We start from the raw sequence: 25,573 nt of genomic DNA, 5'->3' as shown, positions 1-25,573 counted from the left end.
TGAGGAAATTTTTCAATTAAAATAAATGCATTAGGCCCTAATTTATGGATTTCACATGACTGGGAATACAGATATGCATCTGTTGGTCACAGATACCTTAAAAAAATGGGCCTCACAATCGGCCTCAGGATCTCGTCACAGTATTCCTGTGCATTCAAATTGCCATAGATAAAATGCAATTCTGTTTGTTGCCCATAGCTTATGCCTGCCCATACCATAACCCCACCGCCACCATGGGGCACTCTGCTCACAACGTTGACTTCAGCAAACCGCTCGCCCACACAACGATCTGCGGTTGTGAAGCCAGTTGGACCTCCTGACAAATTTTCTAAAACTACGTTGGAGGCAGCTTATGGTAGAGAAATTAACATTCAATTCTCTGGCAACAGCTCTGGTGGACATTCCTGCAGTCAGCATGCCAATTGCACGCTCCCTCAAAACTTGAGACATCTGTAGCATTGTGTTGTGTGACAAAACTGCACATTTTAGAGTGGTCTTTTATTGTCCCCAGCACAAGGTGCACCTGTGTAATGATCATGCTGTTTAATCAGCTTCTTTATATGCCACACCTGTCAGGTGGATGGATTATCTTGGCAAAGGAGAAATGCTAACTAAATGGGATGTAAACAAATTTGTGCATTTGAGAGAATGCATATGCGTATGGAAAATCTCTGGTATCTTTAATTTCAGCTCATGAAACATGGGACCAAAACTTTACATGTTGCGTTTATATTTTTGTTCAGTGTACAATGAGTGTACAAAGCATTAGAAACACCTTCTTAATATTGCGTTGCGCTCCCTTTTGCCCTCAGAATAGCCTCAATTCGTCGGCCATGGACTCTACAAGGTGTCGAAAGCGTTCCACAGGGATGCTGGTCCAATGCATCCCACATTTGTGTCAAGTTGGCTGGATGTCCTTTGGGTGGTGGACCAATCTTGATACACACGGGAAACTGTTGAGCGTGAAAAACCCAACAGCTTTGCAGTTCTTGACACACTCAAACAGGCCCGTCTGGCACATACTACCGTCCCCCGTTCAAAGACACATAAACATTCACCCTCTGAATGCCACACATACACAATCCATGTCTCAATTGTCTCAAGCCTTAAAAATCCTTCTTTAACCTGTCTCCTTCCCTGCATCTACACTGATTAAAGTGGATTTAACAAGTGACATCAATAAGGGATCACAGCTTTCACCTGGATTCACCTGGTCAGTCTATGTCATGGAAAGCCCATGTTAATGTTTTGTACACTCAGTGTATATAGAAGCAGAGACTGATAAGAGCAAAGAGCTGCACCGGTTAACAGTGAATCAATAATGATGAGCAGCCTGAGAGGAATGCAGTGATGTCAGTACATTGCAACACAGAAATGGGAACTGAGGTTAAAATAAGGTATTCAACTCAAGTTATGAACGGCTGAATTTAGATGGTGTCAATTAATCTGAAATTTGAATTTTAAGGACAGGTTTTTAACAAGTCAACTGGTTGAGCAGTGATGAGATGGGATGGGAAAGCTTCAAAATATGATTGTTTATTTTGTCAGCCTTGATTGTTTTAAATAATGTACATTGACAAAGTATGAGGCAAAACAAATACATATATGACTTTAAAAGTTTTAAATAACTTTAAACCAGATGCCTGTGTGGTGTCTCTGTGTATATCTTAGTTAGCACTTAATAGCCTGATCCACACTATAGGGCCAAGCCGAGTGAAGCCAAGTTCCACTGGGCTGGCTTGGTTAGGCATCCACCATAGTTGCTGGAGCCATGCTGGAAAGGACAATGTGAAAAGAACAGTTCCTAAAGAGCACAATACGGTTCTAGTCGGCCCTATAGTGTGAACAAACCAGGAGATGTGTTCCTCCCTTCAACCCCTTCCACTCTACCCCTTATACAGTTGAAGTCGGAAGTTTACATACACTTAGGTTGGAGTCATTTAAACTAGTTTTTCAACCCCTCCACACATTTCTTGTTAACAAACTATAGTTTTGGCAAGTCGGTTAGGACATCTACTTTGTGCAAGACACAAGTCACTTTTCCAACAATTGTTTACAGACAGATTATTTCACTTATAATTCACTGTATCACAATTCCAGTGGGTCAGAAGTTTACATACACTAAATTGACTATGTCTTTAAACAGCTTGGAAAATTCACGAAAAGGATGTCATGGCTTTAGAAGCTTCTGATATTCTAATTGACATCATTTGAGTTAATTGGAGGTGTAGCTGTGGATGTATTTCAAGGCCTACCTTCAAACTCAGTGCCTCTTTGCTTGACATCATGGGAAAATCAAAAGAACTCAGCCAAGACCTCAGAAAAAAATTGTAGACCTCCACAAGTCTGGTTCATCCTTGGGAGCAATTTCCAAACGCCTGAAGGTACCACGTTCATCTGTACAAAATATAGTACGCAAGTATAAACACAATGGGACCACGCAGCCGTCATACCGCTCAGGAAAGAGACGTGTTCTGTCTCCTAGAGATGAACGTACTTTGGTGCGAAAAGTGCAAATCAATCCTAGAACAACAGTAAACTACCTTGTGAAGATGCTGGAGAACACATGTACAAAGTATCTATATCCACAGTAAAATGAGTCCTATATCGACATAACCTGAAAGGCCGCTCAGCAAGGAAGAAGCCAATGCTCCAAAACCGCCATAGAAAAGCCAGACTACAATTTGAAACTGCACATGGGGACAAAGATTGTACTTTTTTGGAGAAATGTCCTCTGGTCTGATGAAACAAAAATAGAACTGTTTGGCCATAATGACCATCGTTATGGAGGAAAAAGGGGGAGGCTTGCAAGCCGAAGAACACCATCCCAACTGTGAAGCACGGGGTGGCAGCATCATGTTGTGGGGGTGCTTTGCTGCAAGAGGGACTGGTGCACTTCACAAAATAAATGGCATCATGAGGGAGGAAAATGATGTGGATATATTGAAGCAACATCTCAAGACATCAGTCAGGAAGTTAAAGCTTGGTCGCAAATGGGTCTTCCAAATAGACAATGACCCCAAGCATACTTCCAAAGTTGTGGCAAAATGGCTTAAGGACAACAAAGTAAAGGTATTGGAGTGGCCATCACAAAGCCCTGACCTCAATCCTATAGAAAATATGTGGGCAGAACTGAAAAAGCGTGTCCGAGCAAGGAGGCCTACAAACTTGACTCAGTTACACCAGCTCTGTCAGGAAGAATGGGACAAAATTCACCCAACTTATTGTGGAAAGCTTGTGGAAGGCTACCTGAAACGTTTGACTCAAGTTAATGAAAGAAATAAAAGCTCTCTACTATTATTCTGACATTTCACATTCTTAAAATAAAGTGGGGATCCTAACTGACCTCAAACAGAGCATTTTTACTCTGATTAAATGTCAGGAATTGTGAAAAACTGAGTTTAAATGTATTTGGCTAAGGTATATGTAAACTTCCGACTTCAACTGTATGAGGACCCCATGGCTGACCACCAGCGCATGGGCAGGGATGTCTCTGATCCCATCGTCCGGCTTGCCTGCGAGATCCCTGTCTCCTTCTGTCCTGGTCAGCAGTGGTCAGCCACCATGCGCTGGAACAGGTGCTCCAGAAACTATTCGATCCGTGTCTTTATCTAACACAGAACAAGGCACTCTTATTCACAACACAGACTCATCCTTACCGTTTTTCTCCTACACCCACACAACAGACTGGTTGACACCGGTTCCATCCTGATTGAGGGGCCTACAACATGTCCTGGGTGGTTAGTGAGATACTGAGATCACATGCCATGGCAGATCTGCATCATCATCTGGACAACATGTCACGTAAACTAGCTGTTGGATCACACTAACACTGGACGTATGACCTGCAAGCTAAGTACTAATTGGTAAGTCTTAGCAAAATGTAAGTTATTGGTCTCATTAGAACCTGTTATGCAAAACATTTATTTGGCATATTCATTGTCAAGAATGGATTACCCTGTAATGCATGCCAAAGGTGCCATCTAGTGTTGATAAAATGTATCGCCTCTGGGCTCCAATCAGGAGGAGTATATAGAGAGCGAGAGAGTGAGAAAGAGGCAGACAGACATGCTCCCTTAGGATCCCCAGAATGACTTACGTGTTCTATAGTCTCTCTCCCTGGAGGACGGAAGTTCAGCCACGACAGAACAGCTGCTGTAGCCATGTTCTTCATGTTCACCACCACACACACACTCTGATATATAGTTAATAAGAACAGCATATATGGAAATTAGATATTGACAACCTAGAGCCCAGAGAAAGGGTACTCACCCTCTCTTTAAGTGATGGGTCACAATTTCTAGGCCAGAGCAACAACTGTTATGTTTCAAAATTGCTCTGTAACAAAACGGATAAAACAACCATTCACATACATCTTTCTAAGGAGAGATTGTTTCAATAATACACAATCAAATAAAACATGTGGACCATCCCAACACATAATACTGGTGTCAAAAGTGTATTATAAAAGATGACATGATCTCTGTGACATCGTCACCACACCTGGCGGGCACGGGCCATACTGACAAACATGTTGGTGAATTCAACTTCTTTGACGTACTTTCCTGTAGCCTCTGCCTGCTGCATCCCTAGTCTGAAAGACACGAGTCTATCGCCTGGCCTGGGGGATTGGGAAATTCCCAGGATTGGAGTGACACTGTAAACCTCACAGTGTCAGTGATATGCCATTGAAACATGACATCAAGGAAATCTATTGGGATTATCTGTTCCTAAACTTCTACGTTGTGCTGTTTGACACATTTCATCCAAGGCTCTCTAATGTATCCAAAACGGTATGAAAACAGTAGCATCAGATGTACTTTTATAGTAAATTACACCTTGTAGAAGGTATTTTCTATTCAATCAATTTTATTTTATATAGCCCTTCGTACATCAGATAATATCTCGAAGTGCTGTACAGAAACCCAGCCTAAAACCCCAAACAGCTAGAATGCAGGTGTAGAAGCATTCCATTATGTTTCACCACTGGGGGAAAAAATTATCTATAAGCATGTAATAAGACAATATACCATAGAATACATTTCAATACAGAAGACACCATCTAATGAGAAATACATCAAAACGCATGGCTTAGTTTAGTAGGGTATTTATCCAGTCATATTGTATTACTATTGAAGCAATGATCTTATCCATAGACTCTATCCATAGACTGTTCTCTCTGCTTGTGCACGGCAAGCGGTACCAGTGCATCGTCTGACACCAACAGGCTCCTGAACAGCTTCTATCCCATAAGACTTGCTAAATCGATTACAAAATGGCTACAGACTATCTGATTTGACCCTTGTATTTATTTTTTACACTGTCTCTTTGCACACTCACAGGGCCCTACACACACAAACACTCACACATATAATATGCACTTACATTTATTCTGACTCTACACGCACACGGACTCACATACAATCATCATATACTCTGCTGCTACTATTTATTATAAATCCTGATGCCTAGTCACCTTACCCCCTTACATATCTACTTCTATCACTCCAGTATCCCTGCACATTGTAAATATGGTACTGGAACTGACTGACCCTGAATATAGTATGCTTACTTACTTTCTCGTGTTCTTCTTATTTCTTATTTCTCGTGTGTTTAATTTCTACCTTGTTATTTTTAGTATTACATTATTGATTATTTCATTGTTGGATTTAGCGCTTGCAAGAAAGGCAATAGTGCACGTGACATTACAACGTGAAACTTGAAATTGGACTGCTGTAACTCCTTGACATTTTATGAGAAGCAGGGCTAAACAGTCGTACTCAGTTTGACCTTTTATCTGGACGTGCACTCCAGCCATTGGAGACTGGAGAAATGCGACACCAGCTCAGTACAGAGCGTTTGTTGCGGTGGCGTGCACTGATTGTAGCATGTAAACCGTTTAAATTATAAAATGTACAGCATTATGATAACCATTCACCCATTTTTGTCGACTTGACGTGTACCTTGTCAATACCCGAGGGCTATTTGCCATTCACTGTAGTCAACAGTAGCAGCCTATGCAAATGTCAACTGACACTGAATAGTAATGAAGTGACCGAAGTATCTTCTGAATAATTCACATTTACTGTTGGACTATCGTTATGGCAAAGGTAAAATAAGCATTAAGGTAGTTGATGCACTTGAAATTAGTTATTGAAGTGGCTAGCTCTCTTCCAAAACCACCCACAAAACACAGCATGCACGTCACACGTGGTTAGTGCTATCTGGGATCATTTGGACGACCCCACCCTTAACCTTAATTAAAACCTACCCTAACCATAACCCCTTTTAAACATCAACTTCTATGGGATAGGGACATCCCAATGATTCGGTATAGTAAGGACCCCACCCTCAGCGGGCTCGGGAATAGAAAGAAAATGGTTTTCAGGGGAAATGGAAAGAGAGTCTGTGACAGGACTTCCGCTTTTGGACATTAACAAGGTGACAGCGGAGAGGGAGAGGCGAAGAGAGAGGGTATACTCCGCCCAAAATCTGTCCACGAAAATAATATCACAAAGACAGGAATTTTTGTATGGTCAATGAGTGTCAAATTTGGTCAACAACATTTTTTATTGCTAATTTGCTATGTGAGGGTTATTTGATCGAATTTAAGTTTTGTAATGATTAGGTTGTTACAAATGCACTGATATAAGCAGGGGTGAAAGTAGTTTTTTTTTTTTTCCAGGTATAGGACCTGCGCCACATTTTTCTATGTACCTGATCATAGAATTATATACAGTACCAGTCAAAAGTTTGGACACACCAACTCATTCAAGGGTTTTTCTTTATTTTTACTATTTACTACATCGTAGAATAATAGTGAAGACAACAAAACTATGAAATAACAAATATGGAATTTGTTATTTTATTTAACTAGGCAAGTCAGTTAAGAACAAATTCTTATTTACAATGACCTACACCGGCCAAACCCTAACCAGGACGAAGTTGGGCCAATTGTGCTTCACCCTATGGGACTCTTGATCAAGGCTGGATCATGTAGTAACCAAAAAAGTGTTAAACAAATCAAAATAGGTTTTATATTTGAGATTCTTCAAATAGCCACCCTTTGCCTTGATGACAGCTTTGCACACTCTTGGCATTCTCTCAACCAGCTTCATGAGGTAATCACCTGGAATGTATTTCAATTAACAGGTGTGCCTTGGTAAAAGTTCATTTGTGGAATGTCTTTCCTTCTTAATGCGTTTGAGCCAATCAGTTATGTTGTGACAAAGTGATGATGGGCTGTCATTTCTCTTTGCTTATTTGAGCTGTTCATGCCAAAATATGGACTTGGTATTTTACCAGATAGTGCTATCTTCTGTATACCACCCCTACCTTAAGACATGAAGGTCAGTAAATCCGTAAAATGTCAAGAACTTTGAAAGTTTCTTCAAGTCGCAAAAACCATCAAGCGCTATGATAAAACTGGCTCTCATGAGGACCGCCACAAGAATTGATGACCCAGAGTTACCTCTGCTGCAGAGGATAAATTCATTAGATTTAACTGTACCTTAGATTGCAGGCCAAAGAAATACTTCACAGGATTCAAGTAACAGACACATCTCAACATCAACCGTTCAGAGGTGATTGCGTGAATCAGGCCTTCATTGTCAAATTGCTGCAAAGAAACCACTACTAATGGACAACAATAATAAGAAGAGACTTTCTTGGGCCAAGAAACACGAGCAATGGACATTAGACAGGTGGAAATATGTCCTTTGGTCTGATGTGTCCAAATTTGAGATTTTTGGTTCCAACCCGTGTCTTTCTGAGATGCAAAGTAGGTGAACGGATGATCTCCGCATGTGTGGTTCCCACCGGGAAGCATGGAGGAGGTGTGATGGTGTGGGGGTGCATTGCTGGTGACACTGTCTGTGATGTATTTTGAATTCAAGGCACACTTAAGCAGTATGGATACCACAACATTCTGCAGTGACACGCCATCCCATCTGGTTTGCGCTTAGTGGGACCATCATTTGTTTTTTATCAGGACAAAACACACATCCAGGCTGTGTATGGGCAATTTGATCAAGAAAGAGAGTGATGGTGCTGCGTCAGATGACCTGGCCTCCACAATCACCCGACCTCAACCCAATTGAGATGGTTTGGGATGAGTTGGACCGCAGAGTGAAGGAAAAGCAGCCAACAAGTGGTCAGCATATGGGGGAACTCCTTCAAGACTGTTGGAAAAGCATTCCAGGTGACTACCTCATGAAGCTGGTTGACAGAATGCCAAGAGTGTGCAAAGCTGTCATCAAGGCAAAAGGTGGCTACTTTGAAGAATCTAAAATCTGAAATATATTTTGATTTTGATTTGTTTAACAGTTTTTGTTACTACATGATTATGTGTTTTATTTCATAGTTTTGATGTCATCACATTATTCTACAATGTAGAAAATAGTAAAAAGAAAGAAAAACCCTTCAATGAGTAGGTGTATCCAAACTTTTGACTGGTACTGTATATACTGAATACAAATATAAACGCAACATGTAAAGTGTTGGTCCCATGTTTCATGAGCTGAAATAAAAGATACCAGAAATGTTCCATATGAACAAAAAGGTTATTTCTCTCAAATGTTGTGAACGAATTTGTTTACATCCCTGTTAGTGAGTATTTCTCCTTTGCCAAGATAGTCTATCCACCTGACAGGTGTGGCATATCAAGAAGCTGATTAAGCAGCGTTACACAGCATTCCACAGGTGCACCTTGTGCTGGGGGCAATAAAAGGCCACTAAAATGTGCAGATTTGTCACACAACACAATGCCATAGATGTCTCAAGTTTTAAGGGATGGTGCAATTGGTATGCTGACTGCAGGAATGTCCACCAGAGCTGTTGCTAGAGAATTTAATGTTAATTTCTCTACCATAAGCTGCATCCAACGTTGTTTTAGAGAATTTGGCAGTACGCCCAACTGGCTTGACAACCGCAGACCACATGTAACCACGCCAGCCTAGGATGACCAGATCCGGCTTCTTCACCTGCGGGATCATCTGAGACCAGCCACCTGGACAGCTGATGAAACTGTAGATTTGCACAACCGAAGAATTTATGTACAAACTGTCAGAAACCGCTTCAGGGAAGCTCATCTGCCTGCTCTTCGTCCTCACCAGGGTCTTGACCTGACTGTATTCCGGCGTGGTAACCGACTTCAGTGACCAAGAGATGCATTTCTGTATTCCCAGTCATGTGAAATCCATAGATTATGGCCTAACGAATTTATTTAAATTGACTGATTTTCTTTTATGAACTGTAACTCAGTAAAATCATAGAATTTTGTTGCATGTTGCATTTATATCTTCTTTTTCAATGTAGAATCCCTATTAATCCAATAGCAAATGTGAGCCTAGTCCTAAAGATTTGTCATTTACATTTTAAAATAAATTAGCTTTTATTGTGGCATTAACACAACCAATCATGATGTTGTCAAAAAATCACTTCAAAGGGCTCCTTTACTAGGCTTTCTGCGCAAGTTCATCCACTAGCAACATATTTCTAGCCTCCAAGCTTTGATGAATGGAAAGTGACATCTGTTACACAAAACACCATAAAGAGAAACGGCATTTGGCCATTGTCAGTTGGTCAAAATGTATGCGTCCACTGCTGTCCACGTGCGTCTCTGTGTCGACCACTCATCTCTGCCTTGGCAAAAATGATATGTTATCCTCGAACCATATGGTATTTTGGAGTATAGGCTATACCACGCGTTCTCAAGTCCATTCCCTCATTTTTCATGCCTTGGACATACGTAATGATAAATAATAGTGTAATAGCCTACATTTTTCTTGACATTTATTTGTATTATTGTGATAGGCTCATATATTTTTTATTTTTTAGAATTTTTTAAAATCCTTTTCATTTGTTGTTCAATTTGTTTTTGTTGTGTACTTTTAACCCTTTTTCTCCCAAATTTTCATGATATCCAATTGGTAGTCTTGTCCCATCTATCTATTTATTTTTATTGGTTATTTGGTTATTTTGTCCAGCTCTGTACCTGAGACTACAGCTTTACTTTCACCGCTGGATATAAGTGGACACGCGTGGCATTTCGTCAAAAACCGCGTGTGACTGTTGTTCACACGCGCATCTTCCCTTTCATTGGCTAGAAGGGTCCCACCTGGTCTCGCCTCCTCCCGCCTGCCTTCCATCTTTGAGGACATGTATTTCAATTGTTAGAGCGGACACTCGACCATCTTGTCAATATAATAAAACATCTTTGTCAACACTCCATTTAACTCCTCCTCCACATTTGCTGTATTGGTTGAACAGTGCAGAAGAGAACCTCCTGACAAGTTTTTTTTCCCGTCAGGACCAGAAAGAAAGGAACACAGCTCAGGCGATTTCTTTCACGCCTGCTGCTTTAGTGTAGTGTCTACGGGGAATGCACTCTGCAGTCGAGGAAATATATAAAAAGTGTGAGATAGAATTGTATAAATTGTATTTAATTTCAAATAAAGTCAAACTAATTTGTCTGTACATTATGTATATTATTTTAAAAATCCATGAGTAATGTAGTCTACATCATTTATTATTTTCTTTCTAACAGTTTGTAATATAAAGGTACTCAGAGACTTTATGAGTGAGAGAAGGTTTTATAAGTGAAAGAATAAAACAATTTGTCATAACCATAAAAAGAGCAGACAATCAATTTAATTCATGGTGAGTTTATTGATTGTACAGCATGCCTTGACCCTTAACACTTGAAGGGATCCTTTCAGACAGACCAATAAAGAGCTGATTAATCAATACTGAATTCAACGCTAACTTCGAAACCAACTTATTCACTTACTAGGCCTACATGATCCAGTCCCCCTAAAAAACAGCCAACAAGAAGCTGCATAAGAGTGCCTTAGGGCCCCAGAGTCAGAGGACAAACTCAGACAGACACCAATCTCCCACTTGCCTGAAACCTGACTGATTAGTGTGTTAACACTTCAGAGGACGTCATACAGGGGAAGCAACAGAAATAAACACATTCTTAATAGCAAGTTTTGGTTGGTATTCAAGCAGGGGGTCTGTCTTCTTAACTTTTGTTTTATTCTTTTTTTGCCCTTCACCAGACTGCAGAATCATCAGTTGCCCCACAATCTCAGCTCCACTCTACTTAACATTCCTCCAGTCCTCTTGGTTTCATGACTACAGCAACCTCTAGTGTTCACCTCACTTTATGTACACAATCACATCCTACAATCTGCTCCACTAACCATAATAACGTACAAAAAGAAAACAGAAATTAGAATAACATTGGACTGGTATGGTGTCACACTCTTTAAAGCAGAAGTTTATTGAACAGAGGTTGTGCAACAGACATTTCTGAGGTACATTATGTAACATCTAGTGGACGGGGGACAACTAAAGGGAAATCCATGCTGTTGAAACACACTTCCTCATGTCAGATGCAGTATGTGGTGAGCTTTTTGATTTATTGGTTTAGCCATTTTGTATTGGTTTTCCAGACAATAGGACCACCTGGAACACACAGGTCAACTAAGCTCATCAAATCAGGCTTAGGAACCAAAATCCAGACATTAATTGCAACAAACCATGTAATTAATCATCAATGATATTTGAGACATTTTCACATTTGTCTTTGCAATGAATGTTACATGAGTCTCACAATTAGCACCACCATCAACTTAAACTGACCAAGGAAGTGTTGACTTGTTGTTGTGCACCCTCCACTAGGGTTTACGTCCAGGTGGGAGCCTTGCATGCTTGCCACTCAACACGGTCAGTACATTTCACAACAGACAAAACTACTGTGCTTTCTACTGTACTGTTACCCTTCCCAGGCTCCCTAAAAACTGTAGTTGTGAGGTATTCAGATATTCTTTTTTTGTCCAGTAAACCTGAGGTATAGAGATACCGCAATGTGACTGAGAAAGTAGAGCAAAACAGATAAAAAGGAAAGGAAACATGCTATCTAAGCAAACTGTACAAAGAACATTTCCAGTCGAATACTCATGTCATGTTCTTCTATTACCATCTACTTCAGTATTCTGAATGTATCTCTTAAGCAGTAAAATAATTATATTATAATACAAATGTTTATAAAATAGCAGCACACTCAAGTGACACATCACAACTAAGTAATGTAATTTTTTTTGTATATAAGAATGAAACAAAATCATAGCTTTTAGCAGCGCAAAAAGACAATAATAATAACTCAATAAAAATATTGACACTGATGTCTTCATACCTCCTCCATCTCTCTTCACTTTGGAATACAGTATCTAACCCCTTACAAACACTCTACAAACAAACTTTTTGGGGGGTCTGGACACCCCATAAAATAAAACACAAATTGAAGGGGGTCTAAATACAAATTCAAACCTAACACAGTCAACTACTTTGTAAAAACAAACCAATCATAATCTATGTTCAGAATAGAGCTTGCAGGGGGAAAAAAGGGCAGACATCCATGACAATGATGAACAGGGGCTAGTTTTGGTGAGAGGTTGAAGACGGCCTTGTTTATAAGATTGTTTTCTAGAAAACGTTTTCCTGAAAAACATTTATTTTGAGTAGCCTGCTAAAACACTGAATCCTCATTTTCCCCTCATACCTACCACACATGCAAACACAAACAAACGTACACACACACACACACACAAAAAACACACAAAAACCTTGATACACCTTTAAATGTAGCAATGAGAATATTGCGTGATCAAGGCTGCCTTGTGCTGGCGATGTACCCTGTGTCAGTCTTGGGAGTGAATTAGTCTAATTCTGACGTCTGGGTGACTGATCAAACCCCATGGCAATGAAGTGACTGAAGCAGCAAATCTCACTGGACGAGAGGGGTACACGCAGAGATAGAACTTTCATAGAGTTTTATCACTACGGGTTCACAGACATCAGTCAGGCCTGCACAGCCTCGGGGACAGCACAACCACACAGGGGTATCACCGAAGACAACAGGCCAGGCTTTACTAGCAAAACCATCAATAAGGTATAGCTTTGAACATAGAACAGCTTCATCTTTTTGAAAGAAAACCTAATTTGCCCTCAGAACACCAAATGTTCTATGATAACGTTTTCTGTATAGTTCCCACCCATGTGGCTTTTTGTTGTTGTTGTGAAGCAGATCAAATAGAAAATTCAAGTAGAACAAATATTTTAGAATGTGATAACTTTTAAAATAAAAACATAATCATTAACCTTGTCTGTAGCCTTTCTTTTTAATTTTTTTTTAATTAGCATTGGCATTAGTTATTTGTTAAAACACATGAAAAATGGTCAGACGCCCCTTTCACCTTGCACTTTTCTTTATTTCGGAATGTTTTTAGATCGGAATGTGCTCATGTCATAAGGTGTTAGGCATTATTTTGACACTTGCTTGCCAAGTGGGTACATCTGAATGTGGGAAACCAGCCCTACAAAGTAAAAGCTAACAAGAAAACAGAAAGCATCCATAGATCCCCACACCGTAACCATTTCATTGTCCATTGGGGAGCGTGTTTTCAAAGTGCTTTGCTGTTGAAATCCCAGGCGTGTTGAAATAACTCCATGAGGGACTACAGATGCATTGATCACAAATCTTCCCCTGCTCCAATACATTTTTCTCTCCTCTATTGAACCCAGAAAGTTCATTCTCAAATAATGAGGCTGGTTTTGATCCTAATATGCCACCCGTGGCCTCAGTCTGCCCAAAACGCAGAAATCAGATAGATGTCATATGAGGCTTTTAGGCTCCTCTCCTGTATCTTCCAGCAACTCCACTACATCTCCTTCCTCTACACAGCAGCATGCTTCTGCACTGCAACAAACCCTTTCTTTCCATCTATACCTGTCCACCCCCCAAACCCCCTACAACCACCACAGACCACAGGCCTCCCCTCTCCTCTGAGATACTAATGTACCATCAAGAGGGGCACACACTCCTCCCTGCTGACGCTAAGCAGCCTGAAGCTCCTTCCGTAACAAAAACACTCAACAACAACATAAAAATACAAACGCTATTTGATTGGTATGTTGGCAGTGAAAAACACAAACACCTCGAATGAAACTTCTGAAAGCAGACGGTCCATTGTCAAACTCCTCTAGACAAAAACGAGGGAACACAGCCGCCCCTCTCTCTCTCACCCACTAAGTGGACTCAGACCCCAGTTTTTTGTCGGCCGACAACACATATTAACTTAAGGCAGTGATATAACATAGATGCCCTGCAGAGAATGAGTCTTCTGCCTGTTCCATAGTCTACCACTAGTCTAGTCTTTCCACTCAAGTGCCAAGCCATAACACTTCCACACACACACACACACACACACACACACACACACACACACACACACACACACACACACACACACACACACACACACACACACACACACACACACACACACACACAGTTGAGCTGATACAAAAATCTCACATCATGGCAGTTACACCCACACAGATGCACGCACACGCACATTCACACACACACACACACACACACACACACACACACACACACACACACACACACACACACACACACACACACACACACACACACACACACACACACACACACACGAACAATCAGCCTGACATAAAGAGCTTATTGACGTCTATTACTCTATATTCACAAATACGTTTCTTAATAATAATAATAATAATAATAATGTAATTCACTATTATATACTTGGCTGTTCCATGGACCCTACTTGTCTCTTTCTTAGTACAACACTCTGCAATTCCTGCAAAGTGCTCCCCTCGTCACCAACACACAGCCAAACCATGCCACGTTGAGACCTGCCATTCACGGTCAGCAGAGCCCTTATTGGGCTCCTATCTCCGGTAGACCAACATTAACCAAAATAATTAACCAAACAAAACAGAAAAACCTTGCCCCGATTGTGATCCCATATATGCAAGCCTCGAATGGTTTCCCCAAACATTTTTGAACTCCTTATTATTAAGCTATTGTTGTCTTATTCGATATAACTTTATTATGACTATACAATCAAAAACAGAACGCAACATATAATTGGCTTAGCTTCTGTATATCTGAGGCACCATAGAGCGTCCTCATATCAATTCATAGCTTTTAAAGTATATCTATTTTATATCTAAAAATAGCTTTCCTTTCATACAATACGTGGGCGCATGTTTTTATATTACAAAATAAAAAATCTCTAGCTATTTCTTTTCAAGGGGTAGTTTGTTTTTGTCGTTTTTGTTTTTTTGTCGTTTTTTTATGTTGATTTGATGCGTATTCCGGATGCGCTGCTTCTCTTTGCAGGCTCACAAGTTGATGTCGCGAACATCCGTTGGGGTGCTGGACTGATCCAGCTCGTCCATGGTCTTACTGCTGGGGCCACGCTGGACCTGCTGCTGCTGTTGCTGCTGCTGCCGCCCCTCGCGCAGGCTGCTCACCAAAACCCTCTCAATCTGCTCCTGACACTCCTTTAGACAGTCCTGCAACACACAACCAAACAGACATGTCTGTCAATATAGGAACCGTGCACAGTACACATGGATATGCAAATACAGTCAGATGAACATATATATATACACACACACACACACACACACACACACACACACACACACACACACACACACACACACACACACACACACACACACACACACACACACACACACATTATTCCACAAATACAAAAAACCTTCCAAATTATAGCCAAAGCAAACATTGGGATATTTTGTAGATTACTTGATTAGCATATAGGGTCACAGCCACTTATCTGCCTGTTATTTTATAAGGTAACTTATCCTTTCCATAATACATAACCCCAGCCCTGACAGAACAGAAGTGACACAAACCTTCAGTCTCCTGACTGTACCGTGCTGTACTGTACGGGGCCCCTGGGAACTGAGCCCATGCAGGGTTTGGATGACCGCTACCCTGCCTGCCGCCCCCACAGACAGCTAAGGCTGAGCGGAGAAGAGGACCAGGCCAAGCATTACCTCAGCCCACTATGGCCCAGCACTGAACACGCCTCCCCCATCTCCCTATTCATCCCACGCACAACACACCAGTAGCCTTGACAACGGTGAAAACACAGGTATAGGCCCCAGTGCTGAAGCTAAGCTATGTTAATTACATCCACTATCCTGTGGGAACACAAAGGTGGTGCTTTTTTAACGAGAGCCAGTCTCTGCCTCCAGGGGGCCACCTGAGAGCCAGGCAGATTGTGTTTCAGCATCAAAGAGAGCCGACGGAACCTGAGAATCCACCAGCGAAAGCACCCTCTCAACACTCCTAAGCCCCCCGTCAGCCTGCTGTGGCCTCAAGGTTCAGCTCTCAGGTTGGAAGTATTAAAGAGGAAGACTTCTGATCTGACTATTAACATAAGATTGCCCTGTAATAACTATGCATATGGCTTGCAGTGTATGACACTGCTGCCCTCTGGTGGTTTAAAACAGCAACGCACCCTCAGCCTTCCCTCCCCCTGTTCTCTGTTGGTCTTAAAGGCCCAATATCAAATCATTTCTGGGTAATTAAGTACCTTACTATATTAGTTTTCCATTCAAATTATCAAAAAGAAGAAAAAGTAGCTTTTTAGCAAAAAACTATTTCTCAAGCTAACATTTTGCTAGGACTGTCTGGCAGAGAGATTTGGAACTCTCTTTGTTATTGGTTTATTAACTAATATAGCGCTTGGTGATGTCACCAGGCAAGCCAAAACCCCACCCACGCAAAACCTGCTGATTAAAAAGGCAATGTGTCGATTGTATTTTCAAACAGGAACTATCAGGAAAAAAACACAGATCAAATGTTCTCACACTTTTACAGCGTTTAGGTTCATCAGCTGTTGTTCCGATATGATAGAAAACACAGGCAAAACTGCATTTTGACTGCACAGGGCCTTTAAGCACACAGGGGTGGCTGTGGGAAATATGACTGAGAGAGCGCCATGGCCAGAAGCTTATGGAGAGGGGAACATTCCTTTGACATTTACAGGTAATTTAAACCTGATGGGCCACCGTTTGAACCTGGTTTATATGGCTTCTGGGCCTGGGCAAGTGTTGCCTGCTGCCTTGGTGAAATGAGAACAGAGGCCTATCACATGGGAATTGCTCCTCAGGAGTTGAACGCGGCTGAGTGACGAAAGGTCACCATGTCAAAGGTCACAATGCCAGAATCTCCAGGAAAAGCCTTGAGCTAACGAACGCCACACCTATAATGCACTACTTAGGCTAGATTAACTGAGCATATTATTATGATTCTGTATTTGCGCCCAATTGAGGACAAGGCAAATGAATCAGATCAATGGGCTCAATTCATACCTAAATAACAGTTAAGACATTCTTTGATTTTCTACCTCTAGTGACCCTGGATGGGGACAGATGTGAGAAGGCTGTGTGAGGGCTAGGGTTAGTGGGCCTAGGAGTGGGGCTGTAAGACCACTAACACGCCTCAGGCGTCTGACCTGGAGGAAACCCGACCGTCACCCAGCATCCCCATAATCTGCTCCAGGGGTGCCCAACTTCCCACCAACATGTGCTCCATTAGTTGTATTTTTTTTTTTTTTAAAGCACAAAACATGTTTTGTGTTTTACCGCAAGAATGCAGGCCTTTACTTCTTAAAAGACATTCCCCTCTCTGCTGCTCTTTATAGCTGCAGATTGGACCTAATGCCAAGGCCCACAGGCTTCATTTGAGAACCTTTAATGGCTTCAATGTGTGACTACTGGAAACACCAATATTGTTTTCAGATAGGTTTTTAGGTATCTAGATCCTAAGGAAGGCAGCGTTGGAAATACACTGGGAACAAAGTAGGAATTTTGTACCCAATCCTGAGTCCCCATTCCCCCACTGCCACCCCTTAATTCAAGTCTGACACCAACAGGCTCCCGAACAGCTTCTATCCCCAAGCCATAAGACTTGCTAAATCACTAACAAAATGGCTAGCTGACCCTTGTATTCGATTTTTGCACTGTCTATGCCCACTCACAGGGCCCTACACACTCACGCACACTGACACACACACACTGACACACACTGACACACACACACACACACACACACACACACACACACACACACACACACACACACACACACACACACACACACACACACACATTTATACTGACGCTACACACACATCCATCCACTCACTATCATCATATTCGCTGCTGCTACTCTGTTTATCATATACCTGATGCCTAGTCACTTTACCCCTATACAGTACAGTAACCCCTACCACTCCAGTATCCCTGCACATGGGGCAGCAGGTAGCCTAGTGGTTAGAGCGCTGGACTAGTAACCGAAAGGTTGCAAGATCGAATCTCTGAGCTGACAAGGTAAAAATCTGTCGTTCAGCTCCTGGACAAGGCAGTTAACCCACTGTTCCTAGGCTGTCACTGAAAATAAGAATTTGTTCTTAACTGACTTGCCTAGTTAAATAAAGGTAAATTATATATATTTTTAATTGTAAATATGGTCCTGGAACTGACTGACCCTGTATATAGCATGCTTACTTCTCATGTTCTTATTTTTATTCCTTGTGTGTTTTTGTTCTACTTTGTGTTATTTTTAGTCCTACATTGATATTGTTGACTTTATTGTTAGGTTCAGAGCTAGCAAGAAAGGTGTTTCACTGTACTTGTGCACGTTAAAACTTGAAACTGAAACAGAACTCCACCCAAAGACAGCCATATCTATAAAGATGATTTTGACAGTCAAATCAAACAGCCATGTGAGGAGGAACCACGCTGCTCGGATTATCCACAGGCATCCACTGTGACGTCACAGCGCCCAAAGGAGGAAGTCGAGCAGACCGCCAAAACCAGAGGGAAAAATGTGTGAAACCGTGGAATCTTTTAACTACTGTACCACACTTGGCAGTGCTACTCTGTGCCGAGACCGAGGCTGAGACAGCATGCTGTGTGTTTAGGAGGCGTGTCATGCCATACCCTGGAGGGTATGCCCAACCCATGACCCGATGTAGAACCCATGACCCATGACCCCATGTTGAGCAATGTCATGTTTGAGCATCACAAGGTGCTATCCCATTCCCTTTGGCTATAGTTCTAAGAGTGACACCCACATTAATAGATACATCATTGTTCAATATACACAAATTCCAGATGAAATTACAAATAACTTTGGCTAAGAGAAGATTGCAATGTGAGTCAGGAGGGCTGGACGATGAGTGGAGGGGTGCAGGAAGGGAAGAAAAGGGAGAGAGGGGGTCAGGGAAAGAATGAAGGGGCTGTGGAGGACAGGGGTGTGTGTGTGTGTGTGTGTGTGTTTCCTGTGTCCTGGTGAGCTACTCTGAGAGAAAAGATGAATGGGAGAGAGGGAGAGGGGACACTTGCCAAAAAAAGCAGACAAAAAAGAGGAAACAGTATTGTAGCCCCTCCGTCTCCTCCTTCCTCTCTTCCTGTCTCAGCCTGCTGTGTGCTAGAACAGAGAAAGACCTTCTGCGCATTGAGCTTCAATGGATGTTTCAGATTAACGGAGCTACAGTATGTTTTCTGTCAAACCACTTTCTATAGTCCTACCTTTCGCTAGCAATGCTTCCGGCTTCTTGGATGTTGAGAATCAAAACAGATGGCAGATGGTAGAACCGTAGGTGTCAGCAAAGCAAAACCCCAGCGACAGAGAATCCCTCAGGTCTTACAGGAATCCCAACAAATCGAAACCTCCTAGAAACACAGTTTTCATTCTTCCTCTGTGCCAGCCTCTTGCCCATCATGGCTTGGCGTGACGTCTCACTAACTGGCTGCTGTGCCCGACTGACTGCTTTCTGTGCCACACCAGGTGTATCTAAGGCTATACACAAATTCCTCTGGGCGGCGGCAGGCGGCGGTGACTTGGCCCCATCGCATGTCCTCTCTGAAAACCACCGGCTCTAGATACCACAGATGACAGTGGGGTGCCAAGGGGCGGTGTAGGCATCGGCAGCCAGGCTTTACTTCATATTTTGCCTGGCCATCTCTGTCCCAGCTCAGTGCCATCTCCCCAGCCGGCGCGCCAAACCAAATGTGTGTGCACTTTCATACTCCGTTTCGTACCACACTGATGACTGCTTTCAAATTGATCATTGAGGTGGCGGTAGCCATTAGGATTGAAGCATTAAGTGGCGGAGCTTGGAAAAGGTGGGGTATGTGTGAAATGACACAGCCAGTTATCACCAACTCCTTGTTTTTCTGTTATAGCGAGACCATAGACAGAGCAGTGCTAAGTCATCGTCAAGCATCTTCTTTCCAAAAATGCTGTTCTGGCAGACCAGTCTACTGTAGCAGCGTTGTGCTAAAGCTCCTCGGACTCGTGGCATACGTTGCATCACAAGGGCGTCCCTGCTCTGGTGTTTTCTGAATCCATGGCCTGTCTGCATCCAGGAATGTGAGGAACTGATCATGGAGCCGGCAGTCAACTCCCTTGCCTCAAACCTAACACCCCTGGGTCCCAACACACACACACAGAGGGCCTGTGCTGCTTAGGCCAGCTATTTGTTTTTCCTCGGCTACGGAGCAAGACTTCAGCAGAGATGCATTATTGGGCATGAGAGAGAGGGGGTAATCATCGCAAGTGAGGCGGGACACTGGCCATGCTTCCCTGGTGTCCCTTTTCACACTTCAACAGCTTTCTCCCCTCCCATCCTCCTCTCCCCATAGCGGGAAAGGCCTTGTGAAGCTCAGAGTCTGTCTCTTGCTCTGTCTGGCGTTAAGTTTAGCCAGAGAGAGCCAGCCAGAACAGAGGCCCATGCAGCTCAGGCAGCCTCGGCCCCACACCCTCATGCCCCTAGGTCTCCCCCCCCCCCCCCCCCCCCCCCCAAGCCACAGCAGGGTGGACTGGCATTACAGGCCCCCATTCAGGACAGAGCAGGCAGCCCTCAGGTCACTCAGTCCGGCCTCACAGGAGGAATGCCCACAACACACGATCCAGGAATGTTAGGATGCTACCGACAGACGAGGTTTTAAATGACAGCACTGTTAACCACCCCCACCCCGCACACCCGCCCTCCCTCACCAACCCCCATCCTGCAGACCCTTCCCCCACCCCCGCAGATAACCCAGCTAGCTCCGCCCGCTCCCCTTCTGACGAAAGCCAGGCACAGGAGCCAGCTGAGGCCCAGCCTGGATGTCTGTGTTTGGACTGAGCTGAGCGCCCCTCCACCACCACCCCGCCACAGTGCTGCTCTACCCCCAGAACCACACATAGGGCGGCCTGGCTCTGCTTCCCCAGTTTGTGTGGATTAACAGCTCTTTTATAATCAGGCGTGGGCTGCTGCCTGGCCTGTCGGAAACTAACCTGGATTGAAGGGGGAAATCACAGGATGACATTTCACTACCTTTGCATAGCAACTCCACGCAGACGTGGCATGTGACCTTTTGGGATGAATTAGGTGGAACGTGAGCTACGTTTCGATTGACAGACCCAGTCAAAGGCTGTCTATCAATCGTAAATCAGTGGTTGAGGTATTTCTGTATGGGCTGGCGCAGCGGTCTAAGGCACTGCATCTCAATGCAAGAGGCGTCACAACAGTCCCTGGTTCGAATCCAGGCTGTATCCCATCCGGCCATGATTGGGAGCCCCATAGGGAGGCGCACAATTGGCCCAATGAAAAATAAATTATAATTTGCAGGAGATGCTGATTGGCTGAATGGATCAAAGACTTAGTTGTGGTTCAACTTTGACTCATATATTTCAAATGAACTTTACTGTAAGTGCAGGTACTCAGATGTACCCAACTGAATAATGCTTCTGAGAAAGAGTCTGTGAATAGACGTCAACCTCTGCTCTTACTCTACTGATCAGGCTGAGAAAATATCCCCGAAAAGAAAAATATACATTTGAAAGAGCATTCTCCTAACATCAGATTTGGAAAGAAAGACAGGTCACTCACCACTTCAGTGTTGGTGATTTTGGCCAGCAGGTCTGTGAGACTGTCCCCCCACTGTGACTGGTCACCCGAGTCCAACTGAAGACCACAGATAGCCGCTCCCACACTGCCTGTGGCGATCATGGACGGGGGGTACATTGCGAAGTTGAAGTCTGTTGGAGGACAAAAACACACTGATGAGTCATATGCAAATACACATGCATGAAAAAGTTGTACCCTAAGGCTAAATGGCTGTAATGGAGGAAGCATTTGTCCATCTGCTCAAAAACAGTTCTATAGAGGTAAAACCGATTTCAAAAAGGTACCCAGCCCGAAAGCTTTATAACATGTCCATTTTAGAGGAACATATCCCCAGTTCAAACATCTTTACACTGATTCACACTTCCAGAGATACACACCACACACACACACTACAGGTGAGCCATCAAATGCCACTACATTTAATGAGTGAGAGGTGAATAGTTTTCTTCAAGGGACACAATAGGGGTACAGACAGTACACTCCCCCTAGAGACAATCTGATTGGCTAATCTGGCGGTCATAAATAATCCTCTTTAGCTCTGGCTCCCACTAATGACCAGGGCCCTGTGTAATGAGGGTTGTAAAAGAGCTGAAAGGCAAAACCCCAAACCCCCCTGCTCCTCCACCCTTCTGCCCCAGTCACCTTCCCTGGTCTGGCACCTTTTCTTCCAGCTCCTGAGTAAACCGTGCGCTGGCTGAAAAAAGCCCCATAGCGCTTAGAAAGGGTGGAATAAAGATCCACAGTCCCTTTGCCAATGCTCACTGCTGTAGGTCCTTTTTCCACGTGTGGTCGCAGGCGTGCGCCTCAAAGACCAATAACCTTGTTAGCTCCCCTCACTGTCATTCATAATGCAAATAAGACAGCTTCGTGAACGGGCCAGGAGACCAGGAAGGGAGAAAAAAAAATCCTTCTACTCCTACGCCCCCCCCCCCCAAGTTTCAATTCCTTCTCTCTATCACTCCACTGTCTATCTCTCTTCTCCTGTATTTTTGTCCCTTCTTTCCAGAAACAAGCTGGTTGAGGTGACACACATGCCCAGCTCCTTGTTGCTACAACAGCCAGTGACCTGTATTATCGGAGCTCCTATTTATTTGCATATTGATTGAGTGCAGCCAGCGGCAGGCCTGAGAGGAAAGGCAGGAGAGTGTGTGGCTCCATTGTCTGAAATCATCACCTCATCTCACCCAATTGAGAGACCAGGCAACAGACCCTCTCCACTGATACCAATTCAATCCAATTCAATCCGAGGGCTGTACAAAGAGTAGTGGGTGGGGGGGCTGGGGAGAGTAGGGACAAGTGGGAGAGTAGGGGACAAGGAGGGAGGAGCGGGTGTGAGGGGGGACAACGCTCTGCTGCACATTGGTCTCTAGTCCGTGTCCGGACCCCTTTGAGTCTTTGGTAGAAGAAAAATGTCACCCTCCCACCTCCCCCCACAGCTATTGCACTGTAGCCGGACCACCTATGGGCTTGAGGAGTGGACAGGGCCATAGAGAAACAGCCGGTACATTTACATATTGCCACGCTCCACAGCAGACGCAAACTGTGCCTGTGGCTCTGAGTGTTTCCTTTTCTCGTTATTCTCTCTCCAAATCAAAGAGGTAAAAGTCCTTTGATAACGTGAGGAGCCAGGCGCTTTCTCATGTTGTGGCTCAGTTTTGACAAATAAATGAACTTATTATACACCCCTGGGTTAGCTGCTGGGCCACTGCCACGGGCCGATTTATTAAAGACAACCTCCAGCCAACAGGAACGAGGGCAGAGAACCCAGAGCATTACATCACGACTTTAACAGCAGAGCTTTCTATAGTGAAAAAAAGGACAAAGGCATACATGGACCTATTGTAAGCCTATATGTGCGCACGCTCACGAACACATGAAATAAGCAAGAGGCCTAAGTGGAGCAGTAAGCAGATTTTTGGCGCCCGGAGGACAAGACAGGTCTGTTGCAGAACAAGGGGCATACGCGTGCAGCCGACGGAGCCTGTTACTCGGGGGCTTGTGGGTCAGTGGTGGCTGCTGCGTGTAGTGGGGGAAGAATGGCTCTATTTTAGGCTAGCCTCATTGATATTCATGCAGACGATAAACAGTGTATGTAGCCTGAGTGGGGACGCCTGCGACGGAAAGCTCCCTGCGAGCAGCGGCTGGCTGGCCCGGCCTTCAGGCCTCTCACCCCCGTTCAATGGTTCATTCTCCCCCCCCTCCCCCACAGCATCCATCCCCAGGCCTCCTCTCCGTTCCACTCTGCTCACCCAGCCTGCCTGCCTGGCCTGCCATGCTCACCAGGGCCAACTCCTGGGTGGGTGAGATGCACTGTACACACATTTAAACTTGAGTAACAGCCAAAAAGTTAAAAAGATATTGTCTAGTACAACAAATCAAAAGCCTGTGTTCTATACAGATGTGTATTATTACAGTGTATTACTATTTTCCTTACTAGGTACATTTTGAGGAGCTGGGACCTATTGATTCATTAAGGTCATAGACAAACATAATTTTGGGGCCTGGATTTACACTGTTTCTCACCACTAATGGAGAGGGCCAGGTAGGCAACACAACATTCACAGACATTTAGTTAGACTGTAAACTAGCATGGGTTAGAGAGATGAGGCACTACAAGCTTCACAACTGTGAACTTTGTCTTGTATTGCAGTATGCTTACTACTGCAGCATGGAAAGAGAAAGTTCCTTTCCTAGGAAATATTCATCTGCCACTCTTATCTTAGCAGGTTTCATAACGTTGCCTATTCCATAATAGCAGATCTACTCCAACTGAAAAAAAGAAACCCTGAAAGACGAAAGGAGTTTTGGGTCACCACAGCAGAGCCCCAAAGGCACAGTGATTTGCCAGAAACAAAAACAGGAATCCTCCTTAACGGTTGGATCCTGTAACAACTTGCTTCAGTGTTGCACCACCGCGACCCAGAGACTTGAGCAACAGCACTCTGGCTTAGCGTGGGAGGACGCAGACCCCTCCGAACTGGAAGAATATGAATTGGCAGCTTTTGTTTGGAGCCCAGTTAGAATCCCTCATCCCTGGCTTTCTGCTGTTGTGTTTTGTTTCTAGACAGGATTCAACCGATAAGATTGGATAAACAGCTGACCCGAGGCATCTTTACCCAGAAACCCCAGCTGTGCTCAGGGAGACTTCTCATGTCATGAGAACAACATTCAGGTCAAACTCAAAACCCACCAGCCACTAACATTTACTTTACTTCCAAACCTCAGATGTTATTCCTTGTGGATAATGTCCGTCCCCTTAGAAAATACCTCCTAACATCAGTTGAAGTCAGAAGTTTACATACACCTTTGCCAAATACATTTAACTCAGTTTTCACAATTCCTGACATTTAATCCCAGTAACAATTCCCCTCTTAGTTCAGTTAGGACCACCACTTTATTTTAAGAATGTGAAATGTCAGAATAGTAGTAGAGAGAATGATTTATTTCAGCTTTTATTTCTTTCATCACATTCCCATTGGGTCAGACGTTTACATACACTCAATTAGTATTTGGTAGCATTGCCTTTAAATTGTTAAACTTGGGTCAAACGTTTCAGGTAGCCTTCCACAAGCTTCCCACAATAAGTTGGGTGAATTTTGGCCCATTCCTCCTGACAGAGCTGGTGTAACTGAGTCAGGTTTGTAGGCATCCTTGCTCGCACACGCTTTTTCAGTTCTGCCCACAAATGTTCTATAGGATTGAGGTCAGGGCTTTGTGATGGCCACTCCCAATACCTT

At 43.5% G+C, this 25,573-nt stretch overlaps 1 protein-coding gene and 1 pseudogene across 2 annotated transcripts in view; both read right to left on the bottom strand.

Annotated features, from left to right (window-relative positions):
• Window positions 1–1,427: 1,427 nt before the first annotated feature.
• On the bottom strand, window positions 1,428–10,148 carry LOC129867691 (probable fructose-2,6-bisphosphatase TIGAR A; annotated as a pseudogene).
• A 500-nt stretch (window positions 10,149–10,648) lies between these two features.
• The window catches only part of ccnd2a (cyclin D2, a), a 199,298-nt gene continuing 184,373 nt past the window's right edge, over window positions 10,649–25,573 (bottom strand). For both annotated transcript variants that reach the window (XM_055939708.1, XM_055939707.1), the window contains 2 exons: window positions 21,819–21,967; window positions 10,649–15,411 (listed from right to left, as the gene is read on the bottom strand). In XM_055939708.1, coding sequence (XP_055795683.1) covers window positions 15,238–15,411; window positions 21,819–21,967 — 323 coding nt within the window. In that variant the 3' untranslated portion in view covers window positions 10,649–15,237. The remainder of the gene's footprint in view (window positions 15,412–21,818; window positions 21,968–25,573) is intronic.

Source organism: Salvelinus fontinalis, chromosome 12 (assembly GCF_029448725.1).
Source record: "Salvelinus fontinalis isolate EN_2023a chromosome 12, ASM2944872v1, whole genome shotgun sequence".
Lineage (NCBI taxonomy): Eukaryota > Metazoa > Chordata > Actinopteri > Salmoniformes > Salmonidae > Salvelinus > Salvelinus fontinalis.
Note: the sequence above shows the minus strand (reverse complement) of the source record. Positions and strands in the feature narration are given on the sequence as shown.